The following is a 20,402-nucleotide window of genomic DNA, read 5'->3' as shown; positions in this document are numbered from 1 at the left end:
AACATTTAATATTGAGATTTAACATTTAGATTTAACATTTGGCATTTAGATTCAGATTTAACATTGAGATTTAACATTTAAATTTAAAATATAGATCTAACATTTAGATTTAAATTTAATATTTAACATTAACATTAACATTTAACATTTAGATCTAACATTTAAATTTAAATTTAGATTTAACATTTAAATTTAACATTTCGATTTAGATTTAACATTTACATTTAACATTTACCATTTAGATATAACATTTAGATTTAGATGTAATATTTAACATTTACATTAAACATTACATTTTTACGAGAAGAAAAATATCACAAATTTGAGAAATATTAATATTAAATCTGGTCAAAAGTAATATAAAAAAATTCACAAACATTTTTTAAACGTGGTTTGTTGCTAAATGTTGCTAAAGTTGCTGTTTATTGCATGTACTACTTTACAATCTTAGTGTTGAATGTTAGAAAAAGATGAAGTGATTTTTACTCAGTGTGAGAAAAGGTCACATGTTCTGTGTGTGAGTCTAGAACAGATAAAACATCTGTTCACATCTTCTTCTGTTAACTCACCCAGTGCAGCCAGGAGCTCATGACATCCTGGTATCCTCCACAGCTGGACACTGATGGACATCTGGACAGGAACCTGAGGAACATCCTGCTCTTTATCACCTGACCACTGAGCCAGAACCTGGTGGAGCTGATAGAGAGAGGGGACGTGGACCTGGATTTAAAACCTCTGATTTCATTCATCTGGAGATGTTAAGGTCTGTTTTAATACATAGAAAGGTGGACTTTCAGAATAAAACATGATATTTTTTTATATAAAAACCTTGACTTATGAGACTTTAAAAAATATTTTCTTGAATTGAAAGAGCTTTAACCTTCCCAGTAGTTTGTTAGAGAACTTTTATTTCACTAAAGTATGTGAGTACCTTATGTATGAGCTGCTCTCCAGCCTCAGAGGATGACAGTAGTTTACACAGAGCCTGTAGAGCTGAGGGAGAGAGACCTGGAGGAGAGGAAGACCTCAAACCATCAGCTTCATCTCATGCACACACTGGAAATCACTCTATGGAGTATTTATCTTGTTGCTATGTGCACGTTTGGAGGCTTTTTGCATTTTTTAATGTTGACTTTTGTCCGTCTTTGGAGTCATTCTCGGTTTTTGTTATCCGATTTATTTTTGCTGTCATTTTTTTGTGTTTTAATTGAGTCATTTTTGTGTTTTTAAAGTCATCCTATCTCCATCTTTCCTTTCCATTTGTATAGTTTTGTGGTAATTTTGGAGTCATTTTTGTATATCTTTGAGTTTTTAAAATCCTTTAATTGTGTTTTTTCCATCTTTGTAGTAATTTTGTGTATATTTGTCGTTGCTTTGTTAGGAGTCGTTTTTGGGGGGATTTCCTGTGAGGGCTCGTACATAAAGCGTGGGATGGACCTTTGTGCAAAATGTGTTGATTTCTCATCAATGTGAAGTAGGATTTCCTTAAAAGAAGAAGAAAGAAGAACACGCAGGATAACAGCTCAGGATGATGAAACGTATGTAGGACTTTTATTTTACATATTTTCTGCCTTCTGATTCATTTTTAAACATGATTCATTTATTTTTTGCAATGAAACGTACGATGTCAGGGTCTGAATTCTCACACAGCTACTGTTAAACTTCTCTAACAAATCAGATGAAATGTATTTTCATGCTCTTCCTCATGGTTTAATAAACATCACTATGATAGTTACACTTATTATTTAGTGTTTATATGTGTTCATAGACACTATGTGGTGTAGAATATAAAAGCTGTGGTACCCAGCAGAGACTGTAACGTGGTGCTGCACTGCTGGAGTCGACCTCCAGGGTCCGACTTGGGGAAGAATACGGCCGCGGGGAGGCCAGAACCGCCCACTGAGGATTCCAACCGGAAACCCACGGCTGATAGGAGAGCCTTCCACCCAGGTACCCCGCCCACCTGAGGAAGAGGAGGAGGAGGAGGAGGAGGAGGAGGAGGTGAGGAAGGAGAACTCATAGTCTGAGTGATAAACTCACCTTTTTCTCCACGCTGTGCTGTGACGTGTACATGGGGTTAATGTGACCACTGTGGATCCTCTGCAGAGACTTCTCCACCTACACACACACACACGCACACACACGCACGCACGCACACGCACACCCCCCCACACACACACACCCCCACACACACACACACGCACACACACCCCCACACACACACACCCACACACGCACACACACACACACCCCCACACACACACACGCACATGCACACGCACACACGCACACACGCACGCACACACACACACACACACACACACTTGTGCTTTAGAAATAAAACTTGATTGATTGTCACAAATAAATAAATAAATACATTTTTTGCCAACATGTCAGTGTTTGATGAATAATACCAGGTGAAGCAGAACTCTGAGGGCGTCCCTGGTTCTCTCTGAGTGATGGAGGATCTCAGTCAGAGCCTTTCCCACCAGTGACCGAGCACTGTTCAGCTTCACGTCTCGACCAATCAGCACGTAGCCTGCAGAGAAACAGGAAGTAACACTCATACATCTGACCAATCAGCACGTAGCCTGCAGAGAAACAGGAAGTCAGTGAGTAAAGTAGATAACAAATGTAATAATTAGAAACTAAATAAATGAATGAATGGCTGATTGGATAGATGATGTAATTTATGAACAAACTAATGAATCACATATGGAGTGTTTCAATAAATGTTCATTAATGACATAATGATTGCATGCATGAAGCAATAAATGAATGAATGAATGAATAGATGTTCTGCAGAATAACTGAAAAATGAAAAAAAGCATGAATGAATAATTAAATGAATTAATGACTGAACTAATGAATGAATGGGTAAACGAGTGAATGAATGAAGTAATGAATGGATGAAATGATGAATGAATGTGTGAGCACTCACCAGCCCAGTGGGAGGGGTCAGAGTAGTGCGTGCTGTTCTGTAGAGCGCTCATGGCATCTCTGAGGGCGTGGCTAACGGTGGATCCGTTCATCAGAGCCGTGTAGAGGGTGTGTGTGAGCAGCTTAGAGGGCCCCGGGGCCACGGGCCACAGGGACACACACACACACTGGACCCCCGCCCCTAGCAGGGCACGGGTCAGACCCACCACCCCGTCAGACGTCACCCTGCAGCTGGACTCTGGGTACGCCCTGGGGGGGGGGTCACAGGTCAGAGGTCACCTTAGTGGACAGTAACTAAAAAACGTCTCTATGAGTGCACGGTGGTGTCTCACACACCATTTCCCACAATGCATTTCAAACGTAAGTATAAGAAAGAAAAGCAACAATTTTACCAAGGACATCAATAACATATAATATGTATATAATGATATAAAACATATTAATAATCACAATAAAAGGTATATTTTGTATTTCAAAATGTAATTGAATACATTTTTGTTGTAGATATTATTAAATAGTATATTAATAATATTCTGTACATGCATGTGTATATATGTGAATGTTTGATGCACATATTTAACCTTTCTTTTACTTTTATTGTTATTTCTTTTCCATCTTTTTTATTTCTCTGTATTCTTTATAGTGACTTTGAGTCCCCAAAAATATAAAATCGATGTATTATTATTATTATTATTATTATAAAACTTTGCGTAGATTATATACTGAATGTGTAAAGTAAACAAATTAAAAATTCAAATTCAACGTCTGACCTGAGGACCACCAGTTTGACGTTGAGCCTCAGGTTGAGAATATCTGCGGCGCTGAGCAGGAAGTCCTGCAGAGGAGGACCCTCACACACGCTCTCTCCGTCCTCACTGTGACCTTTGACCCTCCCCTCCCACTCTGACCCCGCCCTCTCTCTCTGTCCAGTGGCGTGCTCGGGGCTGGGCGCTAGCACGATAGCATTTAGCTTCCAGCTGATGTGGCTGGAGAAGTGGACGCACTGGGCGTGGTTTAGAGCGGCCACCACCCGCTCCTTGGTGGCGTGGGGACCCGTCAGAGGGTCACAGCCCAGCTGCCCCCCCAGGAACAGAGCCTCGTCCTGGGCTGAGGGCAGAGGCCCCCACAGCCAGCGCTCCATCACAGCGGGGGGGAGACGAGGGGGTCCCACCACAGCAGCCCCCCCAGAACCTCCATCAGGGCGGAGAGACGGAGGCTGTGGAAACAACCACGAGTCATGGTTTGATTATTGATTGTGTGTGTGTGTGTGTGTGTGTGTATTATGTTATAATAACAGAGCAATAAGTTAACACATATATGTACATCTTCACAAATGCAGAGTAAATTAAAGCTGATGGAGACGATCATTTTCTATCAGATAAAGACACAGTATTGCCTCAACGATCAATAAATCATTGATCAATAAATCATTGATCATTGATCAATAAATCAATTTGATCAATAAAATGATGTAACTGCAGCTTGAAAGTTTGTTTTCATCTCCACTATAAACACACGCTTATTGACATTGTCGGAAAACTTATGATGAAGTTTAATGAAGTATGAAACACTTCTATTCATCAGGACTCCACATCCCACAATGCAATGCACCACACTTTACCAACAATGTCAATAAATGTCAGTTTTGTAGCACTCAGGTTTTGTTTACGTACATTTATTGTCATTTGGGGTGTTTTTGTTGTTGTTAACTATGTTTGCCTGGTTATTTTGTGTATTTTAGTTTTTACTTCATATCCCACAATGCAATGCACCAAACTTTTCTCAAAATGTCAATAAAAGAGTGTTGACAGTGGAGATCAAAACAATGTTTCAAGCAACAATTTGAACCTTTTACATATTTAATGAGAAAATGATCTTTGATTTATTGATGAATGAGGCCACACTAATAAGTAATAATCAAATAAAATATTGTAATGAGTTACATTTATAATATAATATGATTATAATAACCAGCCCCCACACAGTGCTGGTGTGTTGAACGTTATGAGCTGCTCACCTTGTCAGACTGTCTCAGGCTGGTGATGGAGGGAACAGAGATCAGACTGAACCTCTCGTACAGGAACTCGTTACAGGAGCTGCCCTTGAGCAAGGCAAACGGTATCAGGTACAACTCTGGCTCTAGGACCAGCACCAGCTGTTTGTGTCTGTTCGCTGACCCCCCACTGTGCATCAGGGCCTGTGGAGCACAGGGAGCGAGGGGGGATAGGGTTAGAGCAGACATAGGCAACTGGAGGCTCGGGGGCCATATGAGGCCCTCAGACAAATCTGTTTAAGCCCCCAAAGTAAACCCACAATATGACTTAAAATATAATACAAAATAACTTCAAATATGACACAAAATGACTTAAAAACACAGAACATTACAGCAAACAACAGTAAAAAAAGGAAAAAAGGACATAAAATGACAACAAAAGTAAACAAAAATAAGGACTTCAAAAACATACAAAATTACTCCCAACACAGGTAGACAACAAAGAAAACAAAAAAGACAAAAAATGGTAGCAAAATATACAAAAGTACAACAAAATTACAAGTAAATAACTCCATAAGGCACATGGAAAAAGCAAAAACACACAAAAACATAAATATAGAACATAACATAAAAATACACAAACTGACTACAAAAACACACAGAACAACAACAAAAGCACACAAACATAACAGAATTTTTTTTAAAAAAGACAACAAAAGCTTTCAAAATTATACATTCAAGAACAATACACAAAATGACTTACTTAAGCACACTTAAACACACAAGACAACAACAAAAATAACACAAAAACACAAAAAAAAGCAGCAAAAACACAAAATGAGCCCAAAAATATACAAAATGTATTAAAAAATACTGAAAATCACACAAAATCACAAGCATTTGTTTGTGTTTTCTGTGTTAATGCTCTGATTGGTCGTTATTCTAATGCTGACATCAATATTGATCATGTGACCCTGAGATCAGATACATGTTTGTGGCTCCGCCCCTTGTGATAAAAATTGCTCGTCTGTGTATCAAAGCAACGTAAAAATCTAAAATACACACACACACACACACACACTCGTACCCCTTCCATGGGCGCTATCAGCAGGTCGTAAAGCGCCCTCAGAGGTTTGTTGTTGTGGTGACAGGAAGTAGAAGATAAACTCTTCTTCTCTGGAGACTGAGAGGAAGTGATGCTGCTCACGCTCTGACAGCTTCTGTTATTAACATATATGACATTATGTCAGAACGTCAGGAAAACATTTACTTGTTTTTTATTTTGAAGGCTATTTTATTTTGAAAGTTTGTGTGTGTTTGATGTTAAACCTGTTGTAGACGTGCTTGTTGTTGGCCTCCATGTGGAGATGATTAAAGTTCTGCTCCCTCTGATCTCCAGCTTCACTCTCCGTCTCACTGCTACACACGTTTCTACACAAACAACATGACAATATGTAAATGTGTCTTTGTTGTCGTTTTGTGTGTTTGTGTAATTATTTTGTGTGTTCTTGTGTGTTTAATGACTAATTTTGTGTCATTTTCTATATTTTTCTGTTACTTTTGTTGTCGCTTCGTGTGTTTTCAGAAATACATATATTGTGTTTTGTCTGCTTTTGTTGTTGCTTTGTGTTTTGGAAGTTATTGTGTGTATTTTTCTGTGATTTCTGATTAATCTTGTGTATTTTTGTTTTTGCTTTGTGTGTTTTCATTACTTGTGCTTTAACTAAAAACACTTCTATGTGACTACACATCCCACAATGCAATGCACCAAACATTTCAGAAAGGTGTTTACAGTGGAGATGATTTCAAACTTTTCTTTTTTCAACTAAAATGATCATTGATATATTGATCTATGAGGCCTACACTGTGTATTTATCTAAAGAAACATGATCGTTTCCAGCAGATTTAACGTAATGGAATGAAAACAGGAATGTCAGAATGTTCTGGATCATTCATATTTTATCTTTCAGTAGAAGATGTTATTATAAATGAAGTATGAGATGATTAGAGAACCTGCTGCAGGGTGTGTCCACTCCTAAAGCTTCTCTGCTGCTGCTGATGATCTGCTCCAGGATGATGGGAGCTCCTCCCCCTCCTCCCTCACATCCATCCAGGCCTTCGTTGTCTCCAACATAAACCTGATTAAACTTCACGATCCCTGCACATGCACAGGTTCACAAACAGTCACAGGTTGTTTTCACCTGGAACGTGTGTGTGAACGTTCGGCTCGAGGTCACTTAACAAAATGAACAGGTCCAGAATGTTAATGATTAATAATGTTAACTACTAATCTGAGCAAAAATGGGACCAACTGATGTTGACGGGTAGTCATGGTAACTCAAGGGCAGTAACTATGTTCCAAAAACGCTGGTAAAAAGTGTACTCCCAGCAGTCAGTTAGACCTGAACCAGAAGGTCAGAAACCAGAACATTCATCAGGAACACACGATCCATTGGTAATGTAGGAAATCAACCTGTTAGCATAATGTGATGAAGCATTGATCCTGTTTCAGGTTTATAACCTGTGGACTACTGTGGACTACTGTGGTCTACTGTGGACTACTGTGGTCTACTGTGGTCTACTGTGGTCTACTGTGAACTGTGGTCTACTGTGGTCTACTGTGGACTACTGTGGACTACTGTGGACTACTGTGGACTACTGTGGACTACTGTGGACTACTGTGGACTACTGTGGACTACTGTGGTCTACTGTGGACTACTGTGGACTACTGTGGTCTACTGTGGTCTACTGTGGACTACTGTGGTCTACTGTGGACTACTGTGGACTACTGTGGTCTACTGTGGTCTACTGTGGACTACTGTGGACTACTGTGGACTACTGTGGACTACTGTGGACTACTGTGGTCTACTGTGGTCTACTGTGGACTACTGTGGACTACTGTGGTCTACTGTGGTCTACTGTGGTCTACTGTGGACTACTGTGGACTACTGTGGACTACTGTGGACTACTGTGGTCTACTGTGGTCTACTGTTAGTCTACTGTGGTCTACTGTGGACTACTGTGGACTACTGTGGACTACTGTGGACTACTGTGGTCTACTGTGGTCTACTGTTAGTCTACTGTGGTCTACTGTGGTCTACTGTGGTCTACTGTGGACTACTGTGGTCTACTGTGGACTACTGTGGTCTACTGTGGTCTACTGTAGACTACTGTGGTCTACTGTGGACTACTGTGGACTACTGTGGTCTACTGTGGACTACTGTGGTCTACTGTGGTCTACTGTGGACTACTGTGGACTACTGTGGTCTACTGTGGTCTACTGTGGACTACTGTGGTCTACTGTGGACTACTGTGGTCTACTGTAGACTACTGTGGACTACTGTGGACTACTGTGGTCTACTGTAGACTACTGTGGACTACTGTGGACTACTGTAGACTACTGTGGACTACTGTGGACTACTGTGGACTACTGTAGACTACTGTGGTCTACTGTGGTCTACTGTGGTCTACTGTGGACTACTGTGGACTACTGTGGACTACTGTGGACTACTGTAGACTACTGTGGACTACTGTAGACTACTGTGGTCTACTGTGGTCTACTGTGGTCTACTGTGGACTACTGTGGACTACTGTGGACTACTGTGGACTACTGTGGTCTACTGTAGACTACTGTGGACTACTGTGGACTACTGTGGACTACTGTAGACTACTGTGGACTACTGTGGACTACTGTGGACTACTGTAGACTACTGTGGACTACTGTGGTCTACTGTGGTCTACTGTGGACTACTGTGGTCTACTGTGGACTACTGTGGTCTACTGTGGTCTGCTGTGGACTACTGTGGTCTACTGTAGACTACTGTGGACTACTGTGGACTACTGTGGACTACTGTAGACTACTGTGGACTACTGTGGTCTACTGTGGTCTACTGTGGACTACTGTGGTCTACTGTGGACTACTGTGGTCTACTGTAGACTACTGTGGACTACTGTGGACTACTGTGGACTACTGTAGACTACTGTGGTCTACTGTGGTCTACTGTGGTCTACTGTGGTCTACTGTGGTCTACTGTGGTCTACTGCTACTGTGAACTGTGGTCAATAAAGTTCAAGTAAGAACCAACAAAGACAAACGAGTTGTGAAATGTATGTGATGTCTGACGAGACTGAAACCAAAGATCTGAACACTACCTGAGCCTGGGGACAGGAGCCAGGTGTACAGGAACCCTCCAGTCAGTGAATAATACAGCACCACCGCCTTCTGAGCATCCACCGTCTCCAGGATACGGTCCACGGTGACCGCAACGTACGGATCGCTGCTCGCCTTCTGCTCACTTCCTGTTTGACGTTCCACCAGTAGGTCTTCGAATGCACGCGTACGTCCACGCTCAGCGATGGAAAGAGCCTCGTCATATCGACCTGAGGGTCAGGAGGAGGAGTTAGGAGGAGACGATAGGATGAGGAGTTTGGAGGAGGAGTTAGGAGGAGGAGTTAAGAGGAGACGTTAGGATGAGGAGTTAGGAGGAGGAGTTAGGAAGAGGTGTATGGAGGAGGCGTTAGGAGGAGATGTAATTAATTAATTAAAAATGTATTAAAAAGAACTCATAAGGAAACATCAAAGCGATCAGCAGACGCCTCTGAGGAAGACTGGCAGTTGACAGTATAAACATGTCAGGAAATCAAAGTAAATTTCCTAAAAAAAATGTCTGAATAAAAGAAACGGTAAAAAAAAATTCAATATATTTTTTTTAAATCTAATAGCAGGAGGAAGTAAATTTAGCTCAAATAAAATATGAATTCATATTATCCTCTTATGCAACCATTTGACATTACTCTCAATAACACAAAGTGTTCAAGTTTGGGAATTATTTACTATCATTGTTTTTCTCTTTTTATTTCTTTTTTTACTTTATGCTGGTATGTAATTAATTCAAAAATAAAACTAAATATAAGCAACATTTTCTGGCACTCAAACATTCATAAATCGTGGATAATCTGGGACTATGTGTGCAAATAAAAGCAGAATAACACTACACAACAAAAATAAGGGGGCGGGGTTGATTCACCTAGGCTGACGAGGACCCTCTGGAGTGCCTGGTACGAGCTGGTTTGCAGATCAAATAGGGAGAGCTTGTAATCTGCGCTATGTTGCAGTTCATGACGGATCGACTCAAAGAGCATGGACGCTCTGTAGAGCTGGAACACACACGTACACACACACACACACACATCATTTATAATTATTTCGTTTTTTAATATAGACAAATAAAAATATGAATATTTAGAATAATGAAATACAAAACAATGACAAAATGGACAAAATGTCAACAAAAATACACAAATTGACTGAAAAACACAAAACGTGCAAAATAACAAAAACCCAGAAAACGACAAGAAAAACAGTAAAATAAATAAATAAATATACCAAATCCCTCCATAACCCCAGCACATTGTTTCCATAGCAACCATCCTCAGTGAGTAAACATGTAAACATGTGATGGTGGTATCACCTGATGCTGAGCCTCCTCCAGGTGGTTCTGGGCCCACAGAGACAGACCAAGGTGATGTCTCATCTTAGCTTCATCATCTCTACGTCCTAGCTGCTCCGCTACACGTAGCCCTGAGGACCACATGGTCACATGATCAGAACCTTTAACGACACAGTCTCTAATGTTTGCACAACAGCCTGAGTTAATGAGAACAGGAACTTCACCACTTCATTAAATTTGGAACCATTTTTCTCAAAACCTTTGCAGATATGAAGAAGTTTCACTGAATTTGTGAATTTGGAGATAGTGAGACATCAGCTAGTGAATTATATGCAGATGTTTTCTGCTCTAGGTTTATATTAGCTGAGAATTGTGCTTTTGTTTACTTTTGTAGTTTTTTTAATGTGTTTTTGTTGTTGTTTTGTGTATTTTGGGTTTTTTTTATATGTCGTCCTTTATTTTGTGTATTATGTCATTTGGTGTTTGTTTGAAATACTTTTGTGTGTTTTTGTGCATTTTTCTGTCACTGTGTACAGTGTATCCAGGGTAATTTTGGTGTATTTCTGTTTTATTGCATGTCCTTTATTTTGTGTCATTTGGTGTATTTTTTAATACTTTTGTGTGTTTTGGGAGTCATTTTCTGTATTTTTCTGTCACTTTGTGCATCACTGGTGTTGTTTTGTGTATTTTTGGTGTTATTTTATGTGTTTTCTTGTTTTGTGTATTTTTGAACGTTTGCCTTTAATTTAAATTATGCCTCATTTAGTGTATTATATAGGTTTATATTAGTGGAGGTTTGTGCTGCTGTAGGTTTACGTGAGTTTTCAGTGGACAGTGGTTTCTGTCTTTGTGTCTCTCCAGTGTTTCCCACGGCGCTGCAGCTGTGTGGTTCCTCACCTTCCTGCAGGTACATAACAGCCTGTGTGTAGTTGTGCAGAGCGTGGTGTGTCCTCCCCAGACCCCCAAAAGCCTGAGTCTTAGCATCCAGGTCATTGTTCTGAGCTGCTACGCTCAGATGTTGCTCCTGATAAACCACAGCTCGTTCATAGTGACCCAGGGCCTCGTGGGTCAGACCCAGGTTCCCGTAGGACCGTCCCTGGGGGGTCAGACGCCCACTCTGCTCAGCCATGCTCAGAGCTCTCTGGTGCCACTGCAGCAGGAGGAGGAGATTCATCCAATCAGTGATGAGGAAACACTCAGAAACACACACACACTCACCTGTAGAGCCGTCTCATAGTCTGACATCAACTGATAAACCACGCCCAGCGCATCACTGGCCTCAGCCTCCAGAGGTTTATCCTGACACAGATATCACTCTTTATTTATTTTCTGTTTATTTCTATTTTCATAAACGTGATCTCACCCTGTTAGTGCGTGCGATGTTCAGCTGGTGTTCCAGACACGTCAGAGCCTGCTCGTAGTTTCCCAGCTGACTGTGTAACATTCCCAGCTCTCTGTACGCCTCAGCTTTACCACCACCTTCACCGCCCAGTTCATGAGACACAACCAGACGCTTCTCCAAGCAAACCAGAGCCTGCTGGAGACTGCCCAGGGACCTGAAAATATAATATAATATAATATAATATAATATAATATAATATAATATAATATAATATAATATAATATAATATAATATAATATAATATACTGCTACATACTTCTGACCAGTAGGAGGGGCTAATTCACCGCTAACAAATGTAAACAACTAAATTAAATAAAAGAAATGATAAAATATATAAATGAATGAATGAATGAATAAATAAATGAATAAGTTAATGAATGAACAAATAAATAAAAACGAATGTATGAAAAAATAAATCATTAAAATAAATAAACAAATTCATATCATATCATTATTTATATAGCGCAATAGTTACATGAATGAATGAATGAATAAATAAATAGATGAATAAATGAATAAAGACTAAATAAATGAATGAATAAACAAATGAATGAATAAACAAATAAATAAATACATACATAATTAAATAAATAACGACCTTGAAAAAAGGTCAGAAAATGGATGAATAAATAAATAAGTTATAATGTTATATAAATGCCTATGTTTACTAATAACCAAATTAACTGTTTATTTGTTATTTGTCAAAATTGTTATAAAATTGTTAATTGTAAAGATTTAATAAAAGTCCTTTATTTATTTATTTGTCTTACTTCCTGGTTTGTGTAATCCTGGAACCAAACAACCAATCCAAACTGGTTTTAATGATAGTGTGAGTACCTGTGAGCCCGTCCCAGTCCTCTGTAGGCCTTCTCCTGGTCCTGGACCAGGTCCAGACTCTGAGCTGCTACCAGGTACTTCTCATGGTGGTGGACGGCCTCCTCGTGGTCTCCCAGGGCCTGGTAGCAGTCGGCCAGGTTCCCGTGGGCGCGGCCTCTCTCCAGCACGCTCTCAGAGCCACTGAGCTGCTGCAGCAGAGCCAGCTGCTGCTCCAGGAACCCGAGGGCCTCCTCGTACAGACCCATGTTCATCTTAGTGATGCCCATCTTCCCCTGGACTTGGGCTTCCAGTCGGGGGTCCCCCAGGCCCTGGGCCACGCCCAGCTGGGCCTGGTAGCACTGGAGGGCCGTGCCGTAGTCTCCCAGGGCCATGTGCACGGCCCCCAGCCGGCCCAGGGCCTGACACTCCCCCGGCTGGTCCCTTAGATCCTTCCTCAGGGTCAGCTCCTGACTGTGGTAGGACAGGGCGGAATCCAGCTGACTCAGCAGTCTGAAGGAGGGAGGAGGACATGGTTAACCCTTTCACTGTCCATTAGAGTGAGGAGCTCAGAGTAGAGCCACTGTCTCTATTTTTGCTTATTTTTTATTGTTGTTTAGTAAATCTGCCTTTACTTGATTTTATTATTTAATTTAGTGTAAGTTTCCTTCACAGAGTGGCTGGGTGCACCCTTAGAGAGAGGGTCAGAAGCTCAGTCACTCAGGAGGAGCTCGAAGTAGAGTCGCTGCTCCTTCACGTTGAAAGGAGCCAGCTGAGGTGGCTCGGGCATCTGTTTCGGATGCCTCCTGGTCTCCTCCCTCGGGAGGTGTTTCAGGCATGTCCTATTGGGAAGAGGCCTCGTGGGAGGACCAGGACACGCTGGAGGTACTATGTCTCTGAGCTGGCCTGGTGTCGCCTCGGGGTCCCCCCAGAACAGCTGGAGGAGGTGTGCGTGGATCGGGAGGTCTGGGCATCTCTGCTGAGACTGTTGCCTCCGCGACCCGGCCCCGGATAAAAGCGGAAGAAGATGGATGGATGGATGGATGGATGGATGGATGGATGGATGGATGGATGGAATTTTGTGTATTTCTGTAGTTTTTTAACATGTGACTACAATCACCTATGAATTGATCACCTATGAATTGATCACCTATGAATTGATCACCTATGAATTGATCCTAGGGCTGCGTGGGCGTCGGCCTCCTTCGCCTGCTCGTTAGCCTCCTGCGCCAACGTTAGCTGCTGCTGGTAGAACGTTATGGCTCCTGTTGGATCTCCTCGAGCTACGAACACATCTCCCAGGTTTCCTAGAGCTCTGAAAACAGCCTGTAGACACACAGGAGCAGATTATTGATTACATGATGATCAAACACACTGTGTGTGTGTGTGTGTGTGTGTGTGTGTGTGTGTGTGTGTGTGTGTGTAATGAGGAACCTGAGTGTTCTCCAGGGCGTGTGCGATGGACATCAGAGACCTCTGACACTCCTCAGCCTGGTCGTACTCTCTCAGAGCTTTGTGGGCCAGACCCAGGTTACAGAACGCTTTAGCCTGGGACATTTTGTCCTGGAGGTCTTTAGCTAACACCAGATCCTGCTCATAATACCTAGAAAATAAGAAGAATGGTTTATGTTACTGTTTTTATTTCATTTACAAACATTAAATACAGAAAGATGTGGTATCAGAGAAACAAAATCAGCTGAGGTCATCATCTTCTTCACTGAGATGCTCTTAGTTGGCCATGTCTGATTTTGAGAGTAAAAGTGAATTTGTTGTTATATAATACAGTTCTATAGAGTATGTATATAAGTAGCCTCATGTGCATTTAAAAAGAAAACAAAATAAGGTTTTAAAAATATTAGCGCTAAATAAATTAAGTTTAGACTTCTTATGGTAGTCATTGGCATGAAGAACCAAACCAAGTGGCCCCCGCTCTGATATTGTGTGGCCCCCAAATTTAACACACACTTTAAAAACAGAACATCAAAATTACAGGAACACAAGGAGGGAGGGAGGAATAATGTTTGAGCAGAAATGGGCAACATGAAGTCCGGGGGCCACATACGGCCCTTCGACTAATTTGTGTAAACCCCTAAAATAAACGTACAAAATAACTTCAAATATAACACAAAATGAATAAAAACATAAAAAACAACAGCAAAAATACACAGAATGACTTAAACAACACACACAATGACAGCAAAAATACTAAACATTAATTAAAAAAATGTAGAAAATAACATAAAAATACACAAAATGACAAAAAACATAAAAAACATCAGCAAAAATACACAAAGCATTAAAATGACAACAAAAGCATACAAAATCACTTATAAAACACAAAACGGCAACAACAAAAACACACAAGAGAAAAATATTCAAAATGAAATAGGACTCTATTCTCTCATGTGTGTAAGTCTTTCCTGCTATTCTCCTCCTGTACTGAAATATAGGCGTTCCCATTCAAATCTGGCTTTACGCACATTCTCCGGTGTGTTTAAGTCCTTTTCCTCTTATGTTCTTCTAATCCTGGAATAAGTGCAGCGCCCCCATAAGGTGAAACATTATATTGCAGTAGAAATATGGACTTAGTTACATTTGAAGCCACACAGACTCGTGCGTCGTGCAGCAGCAGCTGTGATCACTCAGCTGCTGCTGTGTGATTAATTAAAACTGTGACAGACACAGACTTCTGTCCACGTTGGTCACAGTGATTCAACTATTTTCATACTATGTCCAACGTAAAGTCACAGTTTGATCCACTACAGAGTGAAACATGCTGTCATATGCAGATGAGGATGGAACACAAACTGTTCCCACACATATTTTAATGAGGCTCAGGTCACTTTAAACTATTTATATTTAAAACTGTGTATTATGGAAGTTAATAATTCTGTTTCACTGTAAACATCCCTCTGTGTTAAAGCAGGACGCTCTGTGGACGCGTTATTACATCATATCTACATCATCTAACTCTGTCACGCTTTACAGTGATGATGATGATGATGATGGTGGTGATGATGATCAAATTAAAAGTGAACTTCATCATTTCCACAGATTTCAATGACATTTACAAGCGTTGGTAAAACTCCATGTTCCGTGATTTCTAGACAGCCCCAAAAAAATGACATCACCGCCTCCTTTCCTTCAGCCCGCCTTCTTTCACACATACGCGCTTTTTGCCTCCTTACGAGCGGTGGGCGTGTCAGCAGCCTGGACCAGAGAATACACATAGGAGAGAAATGCGTAACTGCATGTGTGCGAAAAAGCGCTTAAGTCCAGACGAGAGAATAGAACCCATAGAAATTTACAAAACAAAAACAAACAAAACAACGTCATTCAGGAATATGACTTGGATTTTTCTGGGAATATTGTGAATTTCATGAAAAACAAGCTTTGCACCAGAGCAACATATGTGTCAGAAATGATCGAATTAATCTACTAAACAGAAGAAAAGACATTTGTGTTCTTATAAGTTCACTTTAAAATAAAAGTAATAATGTTCCCTCCTGATTATATTTATTATTACTGATTTAGAATGTAACAATTATCATGTCAGTGAGGGTGTGTCTAACCTGACAGCCTCTCTGAACTGTCCCAGGCAGTAGTGGGCGTAGCCCAGGTTATGGAAAACCTTTCCCTCAGTTTCTAGGTCCTGTAGCAGCGGCGCCACCTTCAGGTAGAGCTGGTAATAAGGAATGGCCTGAGTGTATTCTCCTCTGCAGCTGTAGAAGTTCCCCAGGTTTACTGCAAAAATAACACAAAAATAACTCTTTCATTTTCATCATCCCACTGAAAACTGTTAATTTACACAAAAAACAAAAAAGAATAAACAAAATACAAAAAAAATGCAAAATAGCACAAAAATACACAACAAACTAAAAATGACTCCTAAAAACTGCACAATTACAAAGAAGAACAACAAAAAAACACAAAAGACCATAACATAAATACACAAAAAACAGAAAAGAATAAAACAAAGGACAAAACAAAATATATAGATAAAAGGATAAAATACATAAAATGAGCTAACGGCTAACGGCTAGCAGTGTGTAGCTAACTGCTGATGGAGACAAGCTCCATAAATGTAATCAGTCACTAATAAAGTTAATTATTGTAGAAGTTATGACTGTGACATCACTAAGCTCCATTTCTATGAGCCACTCTTGTGTTTTGTAACTTATGATCTCTGTGTTGTTTGTTTACCCACTGTAGGAGCGCTAAAGCTAGCATGTTAGCCTGGTCACAATGCAGAGAAATGTACATAAACGTTTGGATTTGAGATGTTTTTACAGTATGTGGGGGTTTAAACGTGCATTAGTCAGCGCTTTATTTGTTCCTGGTTTTATTTCCACTTTGAGACCAAAAAATTAGATCTTTAGCTTCACAGTCTTTAGCTTTAGCTGTAGTACAGAGAGGATTTAGATTATGTGTAGATTATGTGATTACCTATAAAATATGTTCAACCTTTTGAATGTTATCAAGAGAATAGATGAGCTGAAATAGTTCAGTGTTCAAGGTTGAGTCAGCACTTTTCTCTCCCGCCGTCCTCGTATCGTTATGCTAGTGAAAAACAATGTCAAATGGCTCTTTATTAAAGCAGAACGAAGTGACTTTTTCACCTTAATAAACAAGTTACTTAGTTCTGCTTTAAATAAAAATGAGCTCAAAGCTTGAGTTATGGTGGCTAAAGTTAGCACGTTAGCATGGATGTTTGTATTCACACCGACTCTTTGTGGCCCCGCCCACCTAAAGCTCTGGCTTCACTCTGAGCATCTCTCAGCTCTCGTGCGATGCTCAGGTGATGGAGGTAGTGCTGCAGAGCTCTGTCGTTAGCGCCTAGCGCCTGGTACGCTACGGCTAGGTTACCATGGGTGGAGGCCTGGGACGGATGGTCGTTCACCTGGAACACACACACACACACACACAGACAGACACACGCACACACACACACACAGACACACACACACACACACACACACACACACACACACACACACACACACACACACACACACACACACACGACAGGAGACTGTTCATCATGAAACTGCTGAGATAAAAGCAGGGAAGCTAACGACTCTAAGCTAACAACTCCAAGCTAGAGTTATTTTTGTTTATTACTGTTGTCATTTTGTATTCTGTTCTGTTTTGTGTGTATTTTTGGAGTCATCTTTTGTGATATTGTCATATTGTTGTCATTTTGTATTTTTTTTCTATTTTTGTTTATTGTTGTCATCTTGTATTTTTTTCTAGTATTTTTTGGATGTTTTTGTTCTCTTCTTGTGTATTTGATGTGATTTTTGTGTAATTTGTTGTTGTATTTTACATTTTTAGGGTACTTTTGTGTATTTTGAGTAATTTTTGTGTGTTTTTGCGCTCTTTCCGTATACATCTTTCTCTCATTTTGAGTATTTGGAGTATTTTTGTGTAAATGTATTGTAGTTTGGTATAGTTTTCTGTTGCATTTGTGTGTTTGTGCTGTGATTTTGTATGTTTTTCTTGTTGTTTTGTGTATTTGTAATAATTTTTGTGGGTTTTCGTGCTCGTTTTGTATACATCTTTCTCTCATTTTGTGTGTTTTTGGAGTCATTTTTGTGTACTTGTATTGTATTTTTGTATATTTTTCTGGTACTTTTGTGTATTTCTATATTTTTCTTGTGTTTTTGTTGTTGTTTTGTGTATTTGGAGTCATTTTTGTGGGTTTTTGTCCTTGTTTTGGATACATTTTCATCTAATTTTGTGTGTTTTTGGACTTATATTTGTGTATATTTGTTGTCCTGTTGGGGTTTTGTGGGTCACTACTAAGGCTGTGAACGATAAATCGATGATCCGGATATTGGTTTCAACAAGTGAGGGATACGGCCGCATCGGTAGCAGTGTCCTCAATCGATAGGAATTAGCCATGAATTCCAAGATGAATTGATTGTAGAGTCATGGATCAGGTGTCGCGGGCGTGTTCTGTAGCTCCTCCCACTCTACGTTCTTGAAGCCAAAATACGACGCTTAGTCATGCTGCCATCTTGCAAATTTGACGTCATTTGGAGCCAAAGTCTGCGCAGTAGGGTCTGGTGGGAGGAGCCCTGGTAACACGCCTCGCCCATTTAGCGTACTGCCCTGATGAGTTACGCAGCCCAGCTACACCAACAACATAAGTATCTTTCCCACTGGAAATTCTACCATCATCTTGTTCAGATGATCAGATCAGAGGTTAGTACTCATAGTAGGAGATCAATAAAGACAATAAACTGAACGGAAACGTTTAATGGTGACTCAGCTTTCCTTCACGACGTAACTGCTATTCACAAAGAGAGCTACGCCTGTCAATCATTGTCATTTATGACGTAAAATCCCGTTTTTTCAACCTGAAATAACTTATTTAAAAACATACATCACAGAAAAATTATCACTTGAACACAATGTAGGCTGATAATAACTAATGGCCTGAGGCCACATTTTGAGATGACCACCAGGGGTCATCATTATAAGGTTAAAATTAACACCCTCTACAGTTCCTTAAATATTTCTCTCACCCCCGCCCACTCCTCACCTGCCTCCGCCCCTCTTACCACTCGTTCTCTTTCTAAATTCACACCTGTCCACCCAGCTGAACTGTTTAAAATCCTCTCCACCATCAAAACCTCCCCCTGCGTACTTGATCCTGCCCCACCATCTCCCATCTCATCTCAATAATCAACAACTCCTCCCTCACCTTTCCCTCTGTCCCTTCATCACTCAAACTGGCTGCCGTAACCCCCGTCATCAAAAAACCTGGTCTCAACCCCAACATCATGAGCAACTTCCGACCCATCTCCAACCTCCCCTTTTGTCAAAAGTTCTGGAACACGTTGTTGCCTCACAAATCACATCCCATCTCAACAATAATCACCTTTACGAACAATTTCAATCTGGATTCCGCACCAAACACAGCACTGGAACAGCCCTCCTCAAAGTCACCAACGACCTCCTCCTCTCATCTGACTCCACCCTACTCTCAATTCTCGTTCTTCTTGATCTCACTGCTGCTTTCACCACCATCAACCACTCCATCCTACTTTCCTGCTTAAAATCCCTCCTCAATATCACTGGCGATGCCCTCACCTGGTTACAGTCCTACCTCACTAACAGAAAACAATTTATCTTCATCAACAACTGATCCTCCTCCACTGCCCCCCTGTCCCAAGGAGTCCCCCAGGGCTCTGTGCTTGGTCCTCTCCACCATCTACCTCCTCCCCCTCGGTCAAATCATTCGTCGCCATGGTCTCCATTTTCATTGTTACGCCGACGACGTCTATTTATACATCTCCACCAAGTCTATCACCTATGAAACCCACTCCACACTTTCAAACTGTCTCAATTATATCAAAACATGTCTCCAAGAAAACTTCCTGATCTTAAACAGTAACAACTCAGACATACTCCTCATTGGTCCAAACTCCATCACCCAAACAGCCTCTGACCTCACCATTGATAACTCCACCCTGTGTCCCGCCTCTCATTGCCATAACCTTGGTATCATTTTTGATAATAACCTTTGTTTCGACCACCACATCAAACAAATCATGAAAACCGCTTTTTTACACCTCAAAAACATCTCTCGTCTCCGTCCTTCACTTTCCTTCCCCGCCACTGAAACTCTAATTCACGCCTTTGTCACATCCTGTCTTGACTACTGCAATAGCTCCTGTTTGGTACAACCTCCACACTCCTAAATAAACTCCAATACGCAGCTGCCCGCCTTCTCACCCACACCCGCTCCCGTGACCACATCACCCCTGTCCTCCAAAACCTCCACTGGCTCCTCGTT

At 40.8% G+C, this 20,402-nt stretch overlaps 1 protein-coding gene across 1 annotated transcript in view; it reads right to left on the bottom strand.

The window, feature by feature from the left end:
- The window catches only part of ttc28 (tetratricopeptide repeat domain 28), a 45,079-nt gene that overhangs the window by 7,799 nt on the left and 16,878 nt on the right, over window positions 1-20,402 (bottom strand). Inside the window, exons 6-27 of the mRNA XM_028463414.1 lie at window positions 17,345-17,498; window positions 16,171-16,342; window positions 14,033-14,201; window positions 13,764-13,924; window positions 12,623-13,111; window positions 11,747-11,939; window positions 11,602-11,682; window positions 11,281-11,533; window positions 10,405-10,514; window positions 9,961-10,090; window positions 9,086-9,313; window positions 6,947-7,091; window positions 6,263-6,364; window positions 6,021-6,153; window positions 4,958-5,137; window positions 3,711-4,156; window positions 2,942-3,189; window positions 2,415-2,539; window positions 2,041-2,118; window positions 1,804-1,963; window positions 932-1,008; window positions 570-696 (exon numbers count right to left, since the gene is read on the bottom strand). Coding sequence (XP_028319215.1) covers window positions 570-696; window positions 932-1,008; window positions 1,804-1,963; window positions 2,041-2,118; window positions 2,415-2,539; window positions 2,942-3,189; window positions 3,711-4,156; window positions 4,958-5,137; window positions 6,021-6,153; window positions 6,263-6,364; window positions 6,947-7,091; window positions 9,086-9,313; window positions 9,961-10,090; window positions 10,405-10,514; window positions 11,281-11,533; window positions 11,602-11,682; window positions 11,747-11,939; window positions 12,623-13,111; window positions 13,764-13,924; window positions 14,033-14,201; window positions 16,171-16,342; window positions 17,345-17,498 — 3,961 coding nt within the window. The remainder of the gene's footprint in view (window positions 1-569; window positions 697-931; window positions 1,009-1,803; window positions 1,964-2,040; window positions 2,119-2,414; window positions 2,540-2,941; window positions 3,190-3,710; window positions 4,157-4,957; window positions 5,138-6,020; window positions 6,154-6,262; window positions 6,365-6,946; window positions 7,092-9,085; window positions 9,314-9,960; window positions 10,091-10,404; window positions 10,515-11,280; window positions 11,534-11,601; window positions 11,683-11,746; window positions 11,940-12,622; window positions 13,112-13,763; window positions 13,925-14,032; window positions 14,202-16,170; window positions 16,343-17,344; window positions 17,499-20,402) is intronic.

This window comes from Gouania willdenowi, chromosome 12 (genome assembly GCF_900634775.1).
Source record: "Gouania willdenowi chromosome 12, fGouWil2.1, whole genome shotgun sequence".
Lineage (NCBI taxonomy): Eukaryota > Metazoa > Chordata > Actinopteri > Blenniiformes > Gobiesocidae > Gouania > Gouania willdenowi.
This window is presented reverse-complemented; position numbering and strand designations above follow the sequence as displayed.